A 15,805-nucleotide genomic window follows, 5' to 3' on the forward strand; every position below is an offset into this window, starting at 1 on the left:
TGGCCCAGTCTCCCCCAGTCCAGCGAGAGCAGGGCGGGTGGGGAGAACATACACCACACCGTCCTCTTGAGGCTGGAACAGGTAAGGGCGGGGAGAAGAGCAAAGCGGAGGCAGCCAACTACGGCACTAAGTGCTTACACGGAAATAAGTTTAAAAAGGGGAGCCAGGCACCTCCTGGAAATTGAATCCTACAAGGAAAGTAAAATTTAAATTAGCAGTGAAACACACTCACACAATAAAACACTTGACTCCGAGTGGTGCTAGCACTCGGGGAGGGGGGGTGGGATTACACTTCCACTCTTACCGGAGGTCTTGTTCTCTATATTGCTGAGGGACTCCCACTCTCCTAGTGGCACCAGATTTGGGGTCTCTGGACTCTGTTAATAGGAGTCCCTCTTCCCAGTAGGTTTGGTGGGAGCCACTGACATATCTCTTTTCCATGTCAGCTGCTTGCTCTCACAGGCTTTCAAAAGTGGGCAGGTTCTCTGTCCCTGGCACAGATCTTCCCTGGAGAGTCCACCTGGGCCTAGGAGCTCAGCTCTGTCAGGTTCCAGCTACTAGGGAACAGTTCCCTCTGGTGCGACAGGTATTCTCCCTGAGGAGAGGGGCCCTGGGCTTGTGCCTGTTGTGAAGCTGGTTTCCCAGTCTTCTTGCCGTTTCTCTTGGGGAGCTGGGCCATTATTGCAGGCTCCAGCACCTATTCCCCCCCCCCCCCCCCCCCCGAGTTCTGTTTTGTGTTCTAGTCTTTTCACACGCCCATTCAGGTATTCCCAGCATTGCTGTATGGGTTTTCTTTTCGACCTAAGCCTGTGATTAGGACTCCAGATCATTCCCTAGTAGGCATGCTTCAGGGATGGCAGAGGATATCACCACCCTTTTTTGTCCAGTAATCCCTCCCCTTTCTAAGTACACCACTGCCATGGGATGTCCTTAGCCTGGTTGTCAGCATTGATGATTGTGAATGTCTCACCAGCCAGATACTTAGGGCAACTACATCTACCCCAACCTCAGAGGTTTTTTCAGTGTGCTCTCTGACATGGACAGTTTCCTTACAGGAACAACGGTCCCGATCAAGGAAAGGATAGGTAAAAGGAATCTTTATTTAGTGATACAATGATATCTATATGTTGATGTCCAACTGGACAAAACCATTTAATGTGCAGAATTGAAACAAACAACACACAAGTGGGAACATGTACAACATAAAAAAAAACTCAGGCAATTGATGAGGTGTGACCAAAAATACATCAGTTAGGCCAGCATAACTTACATTAGGGTACTTCAGCACAGCATAATAATGAATATGTGTTTGTGTCAGAGTACAAGAGGCCATGGTCAGGGCACACCTACGATCCCTTCTTGAGACTCCCAAGTGCATTAGGCACTGCAGGTGCACTAGAGGGATTCATTTTCGGAAAGCTCGGGTCTCCAGTTAGGTGACCAGTAGTCTGACAATGGATGTCCAAGCCTTCTTGGGATTCCAGATCTTACCCTGGTACCCACCCTTAGTCCGTGTATTGTCTCGGGCCCACTATCCATAGTAGGTTGTTAGAGACCTTTAGAGGACTCTTGTTTATTATCTTTTCCCTGGTCAGCATCTTTCCCTGTGGAGGGTTTAGCAAACCCTTTCTTTTGGTCATCCCCACCAGAAGTAGTTTTGGTCACCCGAGTCTTGACCCAATGATCTACCGTCCTAACCCAATTCTTGAGGAGAAATTGGACCTAGGTCAACCAAGTACTGGTGCAATCTTTCAGGAACACAATTACTCAACAGATGCTCTTTCATAATTAAATTATAAAGCCCATCATAGTCTTTCAAATTGTTACCTTTCAACCAGCCACCTAGCGTCTTTACTGAAAAGTCTACAAAATCTACCCAGGTCTCACTAGAGGTTTTACGAGTTTCCCTGAACCTGATCCTGTACTCCTCAGTGGTGAGTTCCAAAGCCCTCAATCAGGGTATCCTTCATGAGGTCATAGGACTCAGCATCTGCCTCATTCAGTGTCAGGAATCTATCTCTACACTCACCTGAGAAAAATTTCTATAAGAGAAAGCCCCAATAATTCTGGTTGCGTTTCCTCATTCTACAAACTCTTCAAAAGCTGTGAACCATTTGGCGATACCATCACCCTCTGTGTATTTAGGGACAATCCCTTTGGGGATTTGAGGGTCAAAAGATTCAACTTTCTCCCTAGTTGTACGTTTGCTGCCACAAGAGAAGGGGGCCAGCCCATCTCAGCCCTTTGCTTCTCAATGGCCAGCAGCTTGGCCTCTAGGGAGATTCTTCTTTCTAGTTTGAGAAGTTCAGGATCTTCCTCAACGTCACCTGGGGTCCTGCCATCAGCACTCCCATTAGAGGCACTGCCTGGGGGGTATTCAAAGGCTCGTCGTCACTGATGTGCTTCATCCTCTGGGATGCTCTGAGCTGCCAGGTCCCTATCATTCTCAGCCAACAGTTGGAGTTGAGCTCTAGTAGATCTACGGCCCATGGTCAGCTTCCATGCTGTACAGAGGTCCTCAAGTTGGGACAACTAAAGTTTTTCATAGGGGGCCAGGTTGAGCTCCTGGGTGCTACCCTCTGTATAAGACATGTTTTAGGATAGTTGGGCTCTTATTAGGTAGAAAAAAACTTATAACACACTCTAGCAAGTCCTAACTATCTGGTTTAGTTTTTAAATTCCAAAATGTTAGTTTTGGGAGACTTAACACAAGGCCCTACAGCTATTTTTAAACAGTAAGAAAAAAATAAAAATCGAAATTTGGAAAAAATGTTTTTATTTTTTGTATTTTGGATTCCTTAGAGGAATCACTTATTAACCAAGTGGCTCAACAGACGTAAAGTCTTGTATCCCACCACTGCGCCACCAATGTAGGAGGCCGGCTCTTTATATGATATATCAAAACGAGATGTATTTTGCACAGAGTCCGGGGGTTCCTTAGAAGTGGACAGGGGCTTATCTAGCAATCCCACAGTGCTCTCTTTGTGATAGTGTGGTCGAGCAGCCTTAGGCTTATCAGGGGAGTGCAAGACATCATTTATCCACACACAGTCAACAAGTAATGCACACAACTCAAGGAGATCCACACCAATGTACGAAAATAACATGTATCTTCATATATGTTTGGTTACCAAGAATCAATATCATCAGGTAAGTGTGTTTCAGAAATGCAGTAGAAAGTTCATGCAGCATCACCATCAAATATTTACCATGGTGGGAAATGTAGAATAAACAGCAGTAACCTGCGTCACCGTCAAACAATTTAGTATTGCAAGCAATGGGGGAAAATTGGGTGACGGGCAGAACCGTCCATCAAGGAACCTCACGGTCGGTGGTGAAAGCACACAGGCTTTTGTAAGTTCTGTGCCAAGGGCACTAGGAGTTAGATTATGGTTCTACTCTTTCGGAGCAGAGGCCTTTGGGGTCTCGGGACCCAAGTGGAACAGGCAGTTCTAAATTACCTTGCCCAGGGACTATGGACGAAGGGACACGTGGAAATGTCCGTCACCTAGGGAGGGTACGTAAAAGATTTGTCGTGGTCGTTCAGACAGCAGAGTGGTGGTCGTGCCAAGTGGGTCTCTGCCACACAGTCGCTGCCACCACAGGAGTTGCAAGAACACAGGAGAGGGGTCGTTTCCGACTAGGTTACATGTGCTGTAGAGTGCCCTCTTACTGGAGTGAAGACTGAAGGGGTCGGTGGCTGGATTGGCTACCAAAAATCCTTAGTTGCAGCAAATGCAGATCAAAGGACCTCACACGCTGGAGGTCATTGGGAGTGAAGTAGGGGCTCTGAACTTTTGTGAGAGCCTGCTACCACCCTTGAGGGGGCTCTAGTCACTTTGCTGGAGGGCACCACTTCGACGAGCTGAGAGGCAAGTATTTTGGTTGTTGCTTGGGATGTTGGTTGACCTGCGTCAAGCAGGGGACTAGTTCCACCGAACCAATGGAGTTCCTGTTTCTTTGTAAAAGGCAGACAGGCCTCCCTGGTTCTTGGAGAACATCTGCAGGACAAGATGACTTTGGTACAGGAATCAGAGTCAGCAGGCAGGCCAGCAGGTTTGGTTTCAGATCCTTCACACATCCTTTTCTTGCTCTTTGCGCCTCTTTGGTGTCCTTCATCTTATTAGGTTAGCAGGATCTGAGTTTCTGGTGTCCAGGGTGCCACCTAAATTCTGAATTTAGGGGCATCTATGGGAGTGATAGGTAGTAGCCAATGAGCTACCTATCTTAATGGTGACTGCACCCTTTTTATGTCCACTCCCCACGGGGAGTAGGCATAACCCTAACTCCGAGATCCTAATTACGCCCAAAGCAAGATGGGGGAATATGAAAAGTGGTGTTTACATCAGGCAGGCTGCCCTAGGAGTGCTACTAGCCCGGTGTGGGACACCCCCCCTATTCTTTCTAGTTTTCCTGCTTGTCTTGCCGCCAAAATGTGGGCTAAGACAGGGCGAGTGGCATTTCCTCGAGTCTGGAGAGCCACTGTTGCATTTCAAAGCTGGTAGAAGCTTTGAAGCTTCCCACCCTAATAGTGCTGGCCATCCTGCTCTGGGGGATGTTTACACCTCCGCCGAGTAAAGGCTTTGTTTCCGACCTCCGAGGGCAGAGGCCCTCACCTCAGGAGGGTCCGAAGATTGTCTGTAGTGGCAGGCTGGCTAGCACCAGTCAGCAGGGCCATCTTTAGCGCTGGTGGTGGCCGGTGCGACAATCTTTTTTGGCACCCCCTAAATGACCTCCTCCTTGGATTCTCTTACTTCCACCGGCAAAAGTGCCTCTCATCTCTCCATAGCTGCTCTCTCAAATACATTTAGTTTCTTTTAAAATGCTGGTAAAGGTTGGTGTTACTAATCCACTCAGCTATACACATAAATTACCGATCTGTTTTTTGCAGGAGGCAAGATATTAACCCTCTGCGCTACTTTGTGAAGAGTCAAAACCGAAACTAGACAAAACTTCAATCCCACTCTCTAGCAGGAACAGGAAATCACAAGAGTAACCATGACATTTTTTATTGCTGCCTGAAAACTGGACACACAAGGAACTCTGCAGCAGGTACTTTTAAATTGTCTCTTTTTGGTAAATACAGGGCCTCACCTGAGGTCAGTGCCCTCCTCCAGGTCCGTGCCCAGGGCGGCTGCACCGGACGCACCCCACTAAAGCCGGCCATGCAAGTCAGTCCACATGCTAGCAGCTGGTAAGTTTTCAGGGGGCACCTCTAAGGTGCCCTCTGGATGCATGTATTGATGAATCCGTCACTGGAATCAGTATGGGTTCACAATATGAGATGTTTGATACCAAACATCCCAAATTTCATTGAAGCCATCATGTAGCTGGGTAACTTGTAGTACCCAGGGTCCAGCACATATATTTAAAATGAATCCCCTGCTCACTTGTGATATCTAACAATCTACATAGATATTACAGGGGCACATCTGCTCAAGCAGATGTGTCTACACATGTAGTATAGTGCACCCTGCTATAAGGGCTGCTTTGGGGGTGTCTTACCTATACTGCATGCAGTGTCTCAAGGCACAGCACAGAGGGCTGTCTGCCATGTCGTGACTTCAGTTTTCTCTGCATCAAGAAACGCAGCTGGCGGTGGCAGAATGCATGTAGATGCTGAGGGATCCCTCAGAGTTGCACAATTCATGCTGCAGCCCTCCGAGATCTTCTTTAGTCCTCCATGGCCTAGGTACTGGGGGTACCACTTACTAGGAACTTACAGGGGTCCCAAAGTTATCGGTAATTGTGGACCAATTGCACATGTATAGGAAAGAGATCTGTTACTGGGGACCTGGTTATCAGGAACCTAGTGCACCTCCAGTCAAGATTGCATCGAAATACGAGCAACAAGTGGGGGTCACCATGTCAAAAAGGGGCACTTTCATACACCATGTGTCAAAGTCATGAATGAGAGTTCTTTTTCCCTTATCTACGAATGCATATAATTATCAACTATACATCCTCTATAGTGTTGCTTTTTATTTGTAAGCAAAGAACATAAACATTTACTGTCTGAACAAGTATGTCTGAGAGATCGGACCACAAAATATGCCAATACAGGAGTGCCACCTTTAAGTTCATTCACATTATATGTACTGCCATAATCTACATAAACGCATCAGTGCTTGCATTCCACTTTTCAAGATGAGGCCTTCACTCTTTGCCTTCTCTAATCCAATTTATGTCTGAAACATTGACAACCTTCATGGAGGTAATCTGGTTTACTAATTCAGTCATACAGATAATAAAATATCAAACAGGGGTAGCAAGAGGCAACATGCTCTAAGGTGAGGCTAAGGAAATAAATGTCAGTTGGAAATGCAAAATAATGGTACCTTTTGAGCATCTGTGTGAAGAGCCTGGGGTGCAGAAGCACTTTCTATCAATTGTGGGTCACTTGCAGCCTTTTCCTTAAACAAAAACAAGTGTAACAACCAGATGAAAAACAAGATGTAATTTAATGGCTCTAGTTAACATTGTTGATGAAAAAAAGCAGATTATACATTTGAGTTCAGCAAAACGAGTAAAACAACAGTGCCATGAATGACAATGATATATAAAACATATGTGCACAAAATCACATGTAAGCACCCAACAATACCTTTCCATATACAGCCACGGTCCGTGCAGGTAACAGCGGTGGGGCGGTGGGGCCAGGTAAGGGGGGATTTCGAGGGACGATGCAGAGGAAACATTTATTATTTATTTAATTTCCCCTGGGCATCATCCCCGGAAATCCGCCGTTACCGGGCCCCTCACCCCACCACTGTTACCTGGACGGACAGCAGCTGTCCATATATAATTGAATGTACTATTTCCAAACACGGTGAACATGAAGGATGCACGCAAACCTAACGTCAACCCTAATCCAAACTCTGAATTCAACATTAACCGTCACCCTAACCCAAAATCCAGGTGTAAATCAAATCTAAACCATACCTATTATCAACCGAACCTTAATTTTGACCTAATCTGGAACTCAAACATTACCCCATCTATAACCCTCATTCTAACTTTAACCAAAACGTTAACATAATTTGTAACCCATACCCTAAACCTAATGTTGACCATAACTCTAACCCTAACCTACGCTCACTTATCTTTAATATAAGTATAACCCTAACTCTACACTCTACTGCTAACCAGTTGCCAAAAGTCTGATCCTAACTCTATCCTAACCTCTATCTACTTATACCTCAGGCTCCAATCTTACCCTTACCTTTATCCTTACTTTCACCTTCGCCATATTCCCAAATGGAATAACTTTAAACCTAACATCAACCCTAACATTTATCCTTCTCTAACTAACTCTATGCATAATCTCACCTCTAATACTTATCCTTAGTCTAACTATTTGATATCTTGATGCTGCCTGTAGCCATAAACTTGCCTTTAGCTCTAAATCATACCATATGCTTAGCCCACATCCAACTGTGTCACTTCCCTAGCTGTACTTCCCATCTTCCTTTTAACCTCATCTTGATGTCCGTCAGCCCTAATCTCTATTATAACACTACCCTTAATCCCATCCCATCCCGTCCCCTTACCTAACTCTAACTCCCTCTCTTCCCTAACCCAAAAGCCTTCCCTGTCCTAATCTCCAAATGGTGCAGATATTTGTGGTAAATGCAAACTTGATCTTACTTTTTCAGCATCTGCGTGGGGACATTGTGGTTCGGCGCTGATGCTCGCGAGCTGTGGATCATTAAGAGCCTTCATCTGGGGAAAACAAGTTACACTTTTTACTTGAACATAGGACCCTATATAACCATAAAGCCATCTCTCAATTTACTCATAATAGTTACATTTACCTTAACTGTAAGCAGAACTATAACAACCCTAACTGTAACATGAACATCAATCCTAAACCTCACCATAATAATAATCAGGAATCCAATCATAACCCTGATACTAACCTTAAATTTAAACCCCACCCTAAAATCATACCTGACTTCAAACCTCGCACTTAACCCGATTCTAAACTTAGCCCTAAACCTGACCTTAGCCCTAACATATTTACCTTATCACTTATCATAAAGGTAGTCTTAACCCTAACTGTAACCCTAAACCTAACCTTTACCACAATTCTTACCATACCCCGTATTTTACACAAGCAGTACCCTAAACCCTCATTCATCTCTAAACATAGCCCAACTTTTGACTGTACACCCGGCTTAACCCTAACTAGGTTTTAGCAGAATGAAAGGAGATATATATATATATATTACTTTGGAAAAATGATGAACATGCATAAAGGATATTGTCAGCCTTATAGGCACTCGCAATGTGCATTTCAGCAGATACTTTATAAAATGCTATCAACTTAGATGACAAAATCCATTGGTTCATTCAAGATCTAAAAACAGAGACGGGTTATGGTGAAGGTGGCAGAGGCCATGAAGGACTATAAGGTTTATTGCTTTCGGGTCTCCCACACTGAGCCATTTACAATGAAAATCACTTGGGGAATTTCAAAAACCTAGAGTATTTGTGGTGGTCTTTGGATAATCCATGATCTAAGAGTAAGAAAAGTGTTGTGGTTAGGGTGGCACAGGCCACGCTGAACAAAATCAGGAGTATTCAGGGTTTTAAGTTTTAATAAACCACAAATCACAAGATGCCCCACCTATTTTTCGAGGGGCAAAGCTTGGTCAGTAAGATTGGTGGGTGGGAGGAGAGCTTCAGATTTCCAAACAATCACGCTGGCACATAGGGGTCTATTTACCAACTTCTCATGCAGCGCAGCAGGCAAAAATGCTGCGCTGTGTGAAAAGGAGAGAGCGTGAGAGTGCCATATTTACACTCTCCTCCTTTGTTCCTAGTGCCAGTGCCCCATGCACATACTTTTGCAACATAGTGCAAGAGGGGCTGCGTGAGTCTAGCATAGGTTTTGAACTGGAAGAGTACCTTTCCAATACAAAATACAGGGACATATTTATCAATCTTTCATGCAATAAAACGCAGCAATTCACCTTGCTGCGCTGTGCTGCACTGCGTGAAAGGGCAGGAATGCGCCATATTTAACATTATACGTCGCATTCCTTACCTTTCTTAATGCTGGCGCACTTATGGCTGCCTCGCGCCAACACAGGCACCTTAGCGTTATGTTGCAAGGGTGCCTGCACTGTGGGCAGGATTGTGTTTGTGTAGGAAGGCTCACCTTCCTGCACAAAAACAATCCTGAGAGGCCTTTTCCTCTTACTATGTGCACTGAACAATGCAGCACACATAGAAGGAGAAAAAAAGGAGGAGAAATAAAGATATTTCTCCTCGTTACGCCTCACTTGAGGAGGCAAAGCATTCCCAGGTCTACCAGTAATGGTAAATCTGAGAATGCACCAAAATCGATGGGTGGATGCGTGGGAACACCCTCGCTCCTCCCATGGAACACCTCCCTTGGGCAGGGCAATGCTAGACAGCGATTTCCGAGGCCTTGCGTTACTCCAGATTTATCAAACCATGCAGGGGCAGCAAAGGAGCCTTGGATGGCTTGATAAGTCTCGCGTCGGTTTTGGTTTGCCCTTGTGCCCCCTTGCGTGGTGCAAGGGCGATGCAAAACCTGGCCCACAATGCTTAGACTAACTTAAAAACGTTTCCAGCTTTGTAATAGTGCTGTACAGTGCAGCACACATGCAAATTAGGAAAAAACAGAGAAATCAAAGCCTTTCTCTTTGATAGTGCCTATTTGAAATAGGCATTATTGTTTGACGCAAAACTCTGTCTACTTTTTTTTTAGTAAATAGGGTTTTGCTTCTAAAAGCTTGGCTCTAATGAATGCGGATTGCCAGTGGTACTAAGTGAGAGAAAACACATTGTTTTGTGAAATACCCAACATTTGTTTATTCTCTGTCCAGAGAGAGGGAGAGTGTGTGTTTTTAGGTGTGTGTGTAAACATTTCTGGTGAAATCCGACAGACACCTAACCATACCTGACTGAAAGCACCTGTACCCAACAATTTATAATAAAAGACATTTATTATGGGGTTGTAACACCCCAAACACCCTCCGCTCACCCCCCGAAGCCACGCCCCTGTATTTCTTTCTGGAGGAAATCTAGCACCTTCTTCGCCTTTGATGATCTTGCTAATCTGCTTTGCATACAATATATGACTCAACTAAACTAATTAAAAGATTTCTTTGCCTTTCAGCAACACATTGTTACCAGGATTCTGTGTTGTCCCTCTCAATCTGACTTTATTTTAGATCTGTTCCAATTCTTGAGTGCTGTGGGGTGTCACACACATACAGACAGACTCCCCCTCTCTCTCTCTCTCTCTCTCTCTCTCTCTCTCTCTCTCTCTCTCTCTCTCTCTCTCTCTCTCTCTCTCTCCCCTTGCTGGGGTACAAAGAATGGGAGCCAAGTTCTTTTCTAAACGGTCACTTGGAATTTCGATTTAATTTAAGAGAAGTATATCAGGTGCCATTGTATTTACAGTGACTAAAGAGACTTTTTAATTTGTTAATTTGCTTTTCACCTTTCCTATCAGCCTCCTCTCCCAATTTAAACCATTCTTCATACCGATGTCACTGTCTCACACCACTCTCAATGTGCTGAAAATCAAAGCAGCTTAAATACTATTTAAACAACCAATTCAAAGGCTGAATTCCTCTGTTATGCCATTTTTTTGGCAGGATTTATATGTAAATATCTGAATGAATATGTATTTTCCAGATCCACTAATGATAAAGGCATTTAATATTTGTGCTCTGTGGTGGTTCGTTTTTAAGCACAGGCAAATCGCATAAACATTTAGGGCCCCATTCACAAAGATAACGTTAGACCAAAAGTCTTGCTAGTACTAGTAGTAAAGTTACTGCTAGTAACTTAACTTTGTGAATACTGAAAAGTCGTAAAGTTCGAAGTATCGTATAAGTTAGACTTTTGATCTAACTTCATCTTTGTGATTCGGGCCTTTAGACTTTAGGTGTAAAGTTAGAATTCAGGTGTAAAGTTAGGGCCAATGCTCAAAGGTGAATTTAGACCAAAAGTCTAAGTTTAGGACATTCGGTATTCACAAAGGTAAGTTATGAGTAGTATCTTTATGTCCACACTCGAGTGGAATCTCTGTGCAAGAGTGGAAGCTCTGAACCCGGAGTGGATACTCCCCACTTAGGATAGAATTCCGCCCTGAGTGCAGAAACTCCGCCCGAGTGCGGACGTAAAGATACTACTCAGAACTTACCTTTGTGAATACCGAAAGTCCCAAACTTAGACTTTTGGTCTAAGTTTACCTTTGTGAATAGGGTTCCCAGACTTTAGGTCCAAACCTAGACTTCAGCTCAAAAGTCAGACTTCATGTCTAAATTTACCTTTGTGAATCAGGCCCTTGGTGTATCAACACGTATGTCTGAGAGATCGTAGTACTTAATATGCCATTGGAAGAGTGTCTGCTCTGCATATGAACACATAAGTACTTGTATCCCACTTTTCAAAATGGAGGCTTTGCGCTTTCCCTTCTCCAATACGTTTTTACAGCGGTGATCTTTATCGAGCTAAAGAAGTGTGTCTGCTACCCAGTGTCGGATCCTTGGCACCTGTAAGAGTGAACTGGCACTTTGAAGAAACAAAGCTTTCAGCAGAGATGCTCAGGGAGAAGATCATGTTTAGCAAGAAAAGGAAAATGAATGACTTTACAGCGCAAACATTTACAACGCATGTCTTTACAACGCATACCTTTACAACACAGTTTTTACACCGCAACATCCTTTACAACGCATGTTTTTACAACGCATGCCATCACAACACATTTTTAGAAACTACATTTACAACGCATTCCATTACAACGCATACCATTACAATGCATACCATTACAATGCATAATACTTTTAGGGCCACAGTAGAGTAAGTGTTGGATAGTGTAGGGGTAAGAATTACTATTCACACTCCAGTGAGTGCAACAGTAGGGTACGCATTGGATAGTGTACGGGTAAAAATTACTATTCCCACTCCAGTGAGTCCAACAGTAGGGAAAGTGTTGGATAGTGTAGGGGTAAAAATTACTGTTTTCTATTACTTACCTTATAACGCGTTGTAATGGCATGCGTTGTAGTGACATGCTTTGTAGTGACATGTGATGTAATGGCTGCGTTGTAATGGTATGCGAAGTAAAGGATGTTGCTTTGCAATGACTGTGTTGTAAAGTTAGTGCGTTGTAATGACTGCGTTTTAAATGTTGTTTACAAGGAAAATAGGGGTGGCGACGACTAATGAAAAGGCACAAAAAAATGGCTTCTGATCAGATGTTGGCTGCAGACAAAGTGTTAGGTGTTGGGAGTGATGTAAAAGCTAGGGAGAATGTATATTCTGATTGTACAAAGAGTATTTATTGTTCAAAACTATTACAGAGCTTCTAACGAATTCGGGTATTTCACCTTGGCACACCCAGCACAGTGTCAAGGGGGGACTCATTATATGTCGACCATGAGTAGTACTTGTTCACAGTCTGAGTATCAGTTCTCTTAATCAACCTTTTGTGAAATTTTCTGGCTGCTCCAAAGACAATCTGCTGGTTAGGAAGAGCCAGCGAGGAGGAGTTGGAGACATTTATAAATATACCAGGCACCAGTGAACATTCATACATGCCTCTGCTTTGATTAAGCACTGGAAACCTGAAGACCATCAACAAATATGTGCAGGAAGCTTGTTATCAAATTGTTATGCATGCATATATTATAGCTCTCAGCTTTGGTAATTCACCCTTGGTCGGATGCTGAGTTTAGGCAGTGACTGTCTCCTCCTGCAGATTGGCTGTTGTGAAGAGAACCGAGAGCCTGTTATTGTTGTGGGTCCCCATCTTTGGAAGGAAGGACAGGAAACATAAGATACGGCAGAGTATATGTAAATGCAATGCTCAGCGTGTCTGCGTCATTGAGTAGTAAGTAGGGCACTGTTGTAGCGCACGGCACAGCAGGCAACCCCATGCGCTACGCAGTGACAGACTAAAATGTAGGATTCCGTTACAAAGTCACCAGCAATAGCCAAGGAGGGATCCACCCAAGGTATGATGAAAGAAATCGGTCTTATTAATACAACGGGAGCTACAGCCCATGTCCAAGGTGACCGACCTGATTCCAACAACCACCTGAGGTCAATGATCAAAACTGGAACCAAGAGTCTGGTCCCCACAGTCCACTATGGAATCCACATAGCACTCCAATGAAGTAAGTTGAATCTGCATCATACTGAGAAGAGTAACAATGTACCAAACTCGGACTAACTACAATTGAATACCAGCGTTGGCCATGCCATAGAATGAAAGCGCCTTTTGTGTCACTGCTGAGTTGAGACACTCAATAAGTCATGAAACCTGCAGTCTGTCACTCATCTTTGCACTCATGCACCCATTCATCCATCCACTGGTTCGTTCTTGCATTCACACTTTGACAAAATCGCTATAAAACACACACAAATTCAAAAAAATATGCTAAATAAATTAAAACAATACAAATAGAAAAAGGAAAACATGTTGCTGTTTAGACATAGTGAGCATTTAACTAAACAGAATAGTGGATATCCGCCTTGCAGAGATATTGTAAATAGTCTATTGTTTTAAAGTTCCAGCATGGCTGCCACATTTAGAATCAACATGATGGCCACCTCGGAATGTTACAACATTGATATACTACGGAACAGGGTCAAGATTGATTTGCATATAGCTGGGTCAAAACTGAGGTGGCATGGTGTGCAAAAAAACGATGGACTGGAATGCAGCTGAAGCAATTACCGGTTGAAGAGATTAATTCAAGCATTCCATCCATCTTCGTTTTTTTATACTTTAGTTTGTCACCCTAAGTGGGACGGGTATGCCCAGACGTGGGTCCCGTGCACACTGTGTCGCTGGAACCAAGATGTGCATGGCTGATGAGCCGATAACTAGGGCCAGAGTGGTCCTGGGTTGCTTGTGTTTCAGTTCATGGAGGACCTGGCTTGGCAGTTTGGGCTGGACTGTTCCCATTAGGGCTGGGTCAAGGCTGATTTGCATATAGCTAGGTCTAAACTGAGGTGACATGGTGTACAGAATACGGATGGGCTGGGATGCTGCCCAAGTAATTATCATTGGCTGAGGTTAATTCAAGCATTCCATCTATCACTGTTTTGTATCCTATACTATGGAGAACAGCATTCCATATTTTGTCTCCTAGTTTAGAGGCAGTGGCCACAAATTGTCCAGTAAATTAAAATAACTCACACCAGAGATCTTGCACAAATGATTGACTAAGCGGCTCCCACAACCACTCAAAAGCAGCTTGCATTAGTAGGATTTCAGAGCGGAGGGTAAACATATCTCATACATTACTCAGAGGGAGTGAAACCATTGCATCATTTGATCACGTCTTCATTGACAGAGAAGGACTGAATGGAAGAGCACACTCGACTCCTTAGAGACTTGCAGAACAGGAATGTGGCTACACATCTACTAACAGTGGTTGGAATAATTCGGACTGGATTAATGTACACAATATACAATGAAGGCCAGGCTATGCCAATAGGACACTAGTCACATGTTACTCTACAGCAGAGGATTGCTTCATTCTGATTTCCGAGTAACCGCCCATCATCAAAGAGAGGCCCACTGCCCCCGCCATGGCGCGAATGGTTGTTGGACCTGAGTGGTGGGTTGCAGAGGAATGTAGGCTGCGGCAAGGGTGTACGGAGGAGAGCGCGGAGCGGGGTTTGGAACGCTGAGGTGAGATGGTGGACCGTTTGAGTAAGGCGACTGAAACGATCGACAGTCCCCCCTGGTCCTGGAGCTCCCCGGCTTCGCCATAGCTGTAGATGAGCGCACATGGAGAGTGGAGCTCTCTGGTACAAGAAATGTGTCTAAGAGTCGGGCGTGGGCTGGGCCCTCCATGATTCATACTAACGTGCTAATTGTTGTTGATAAGGCGGGTTTCCCCCCCTTGGCAGGGGCTCCGCAAGACATCTCACTTACGTGTCGATTCTGGCCAGCTCATAGTGGTCATCTTTGCTGCACTGTTTTGTCGTATTGGTATTTCATGTCTTAAGTATGGAAAATGCTAATAAAGACAAGTTTAAAAAAAGAGAAGCCCACTGTGCCTGCGAGAAAATGAATATAGTGTGCCTGTACCATTGTTAGCGGGGAGCTACCAAAGCAAGCATTCTACATGCTAGAGTCTTACATGTCGGCTGCATGCCACGCCAGGTTGGATGTTCAATATGCATTCAATTCTACATTAAATACAAAGCAATGCTTTCAATATGAATAGGCAATTCCACGCACCCTGTCGCAACCTGCAGAGCACCAGCACGTGTGTACGGGGATTCTGAATTCAAAATAAGAAAACATTCCATATCTGTAGCCCTGGTTCAGCACTGTAGTCACTTTGTTGAACTTCTAACCGCTTGAATAATTCCCGGTTGCATGCGTGGACCACGGAACACCTTTACCTGTAATTCACTTTCATGGAAATTGCAATATATATATATATATATATATATATATATATATATATATATATATCCACCAAAGATTCCTCTCCCGCGAGAGAAAAAGAACCAGAGGGACACAACGGGGAGCCTTTGAAGGACACTTTATTGCTGCATGGAAGGCATGACACGTTTCGGGTTGAGTCCCTTTATCAAATGCCAAACACCTGAAACTGCTCCCTGTTGCCTTTCAAATTGTCCATTTAACGAGTACTGGAACATAACAGAGCTATCCGCCATAACAACAGACAATACCCGGTAGCACGACACTTCTTTGACACACATATGCAGAATGAGAAATTTCTAAAAATGGTGGTTATTGATGCTGTGGCAGAAAATGTCCGGGGTGGAAACA

General features: G+C 44.2%; 1 protein-coding gene across 1 annotated transcript in view; it reads right to left on the reverse strand.

Annotated features, from left to right (window-relative positions):
- The window catches only part of LOC146830317 (NFX1-type zinc finger-containing protein 1-like), a 727,926-nt gene that overhangs the window by 529,154 nt on the left and 182,967 nt on the right, over positions 1–15,805 (reverse strand). The window contains exons 4-5 of the mRNA XM_085604515.1: positions 7,648–7,722; positions 6,339–6,413 (exon numbers count right to left, since the gene is read on the reverse strand). Of these exons, the coding sequence (XP_085460641.1) occupies positions 6,339–6,413; positions 7,648–7,722 (150 nt within the window). The remainder of the gene's footprint in view (positions 1–6,338; positions 6,414–7,647; positions 7,723–15,805) is intronic.

The sequence above is a fragment of the Triturus cristatus genome, chromosome 5_1, assembly GCF_964204655.1.
Source record: "Triturus cristatus chromosome 5_1, aTriCri1.1, whole genome shotgun sequence".
NCBI lineage: Eukaryota > Metazoa > Chordata > Amphibia > Caudata > Salamandridae > Triturus > Triturus cristatus.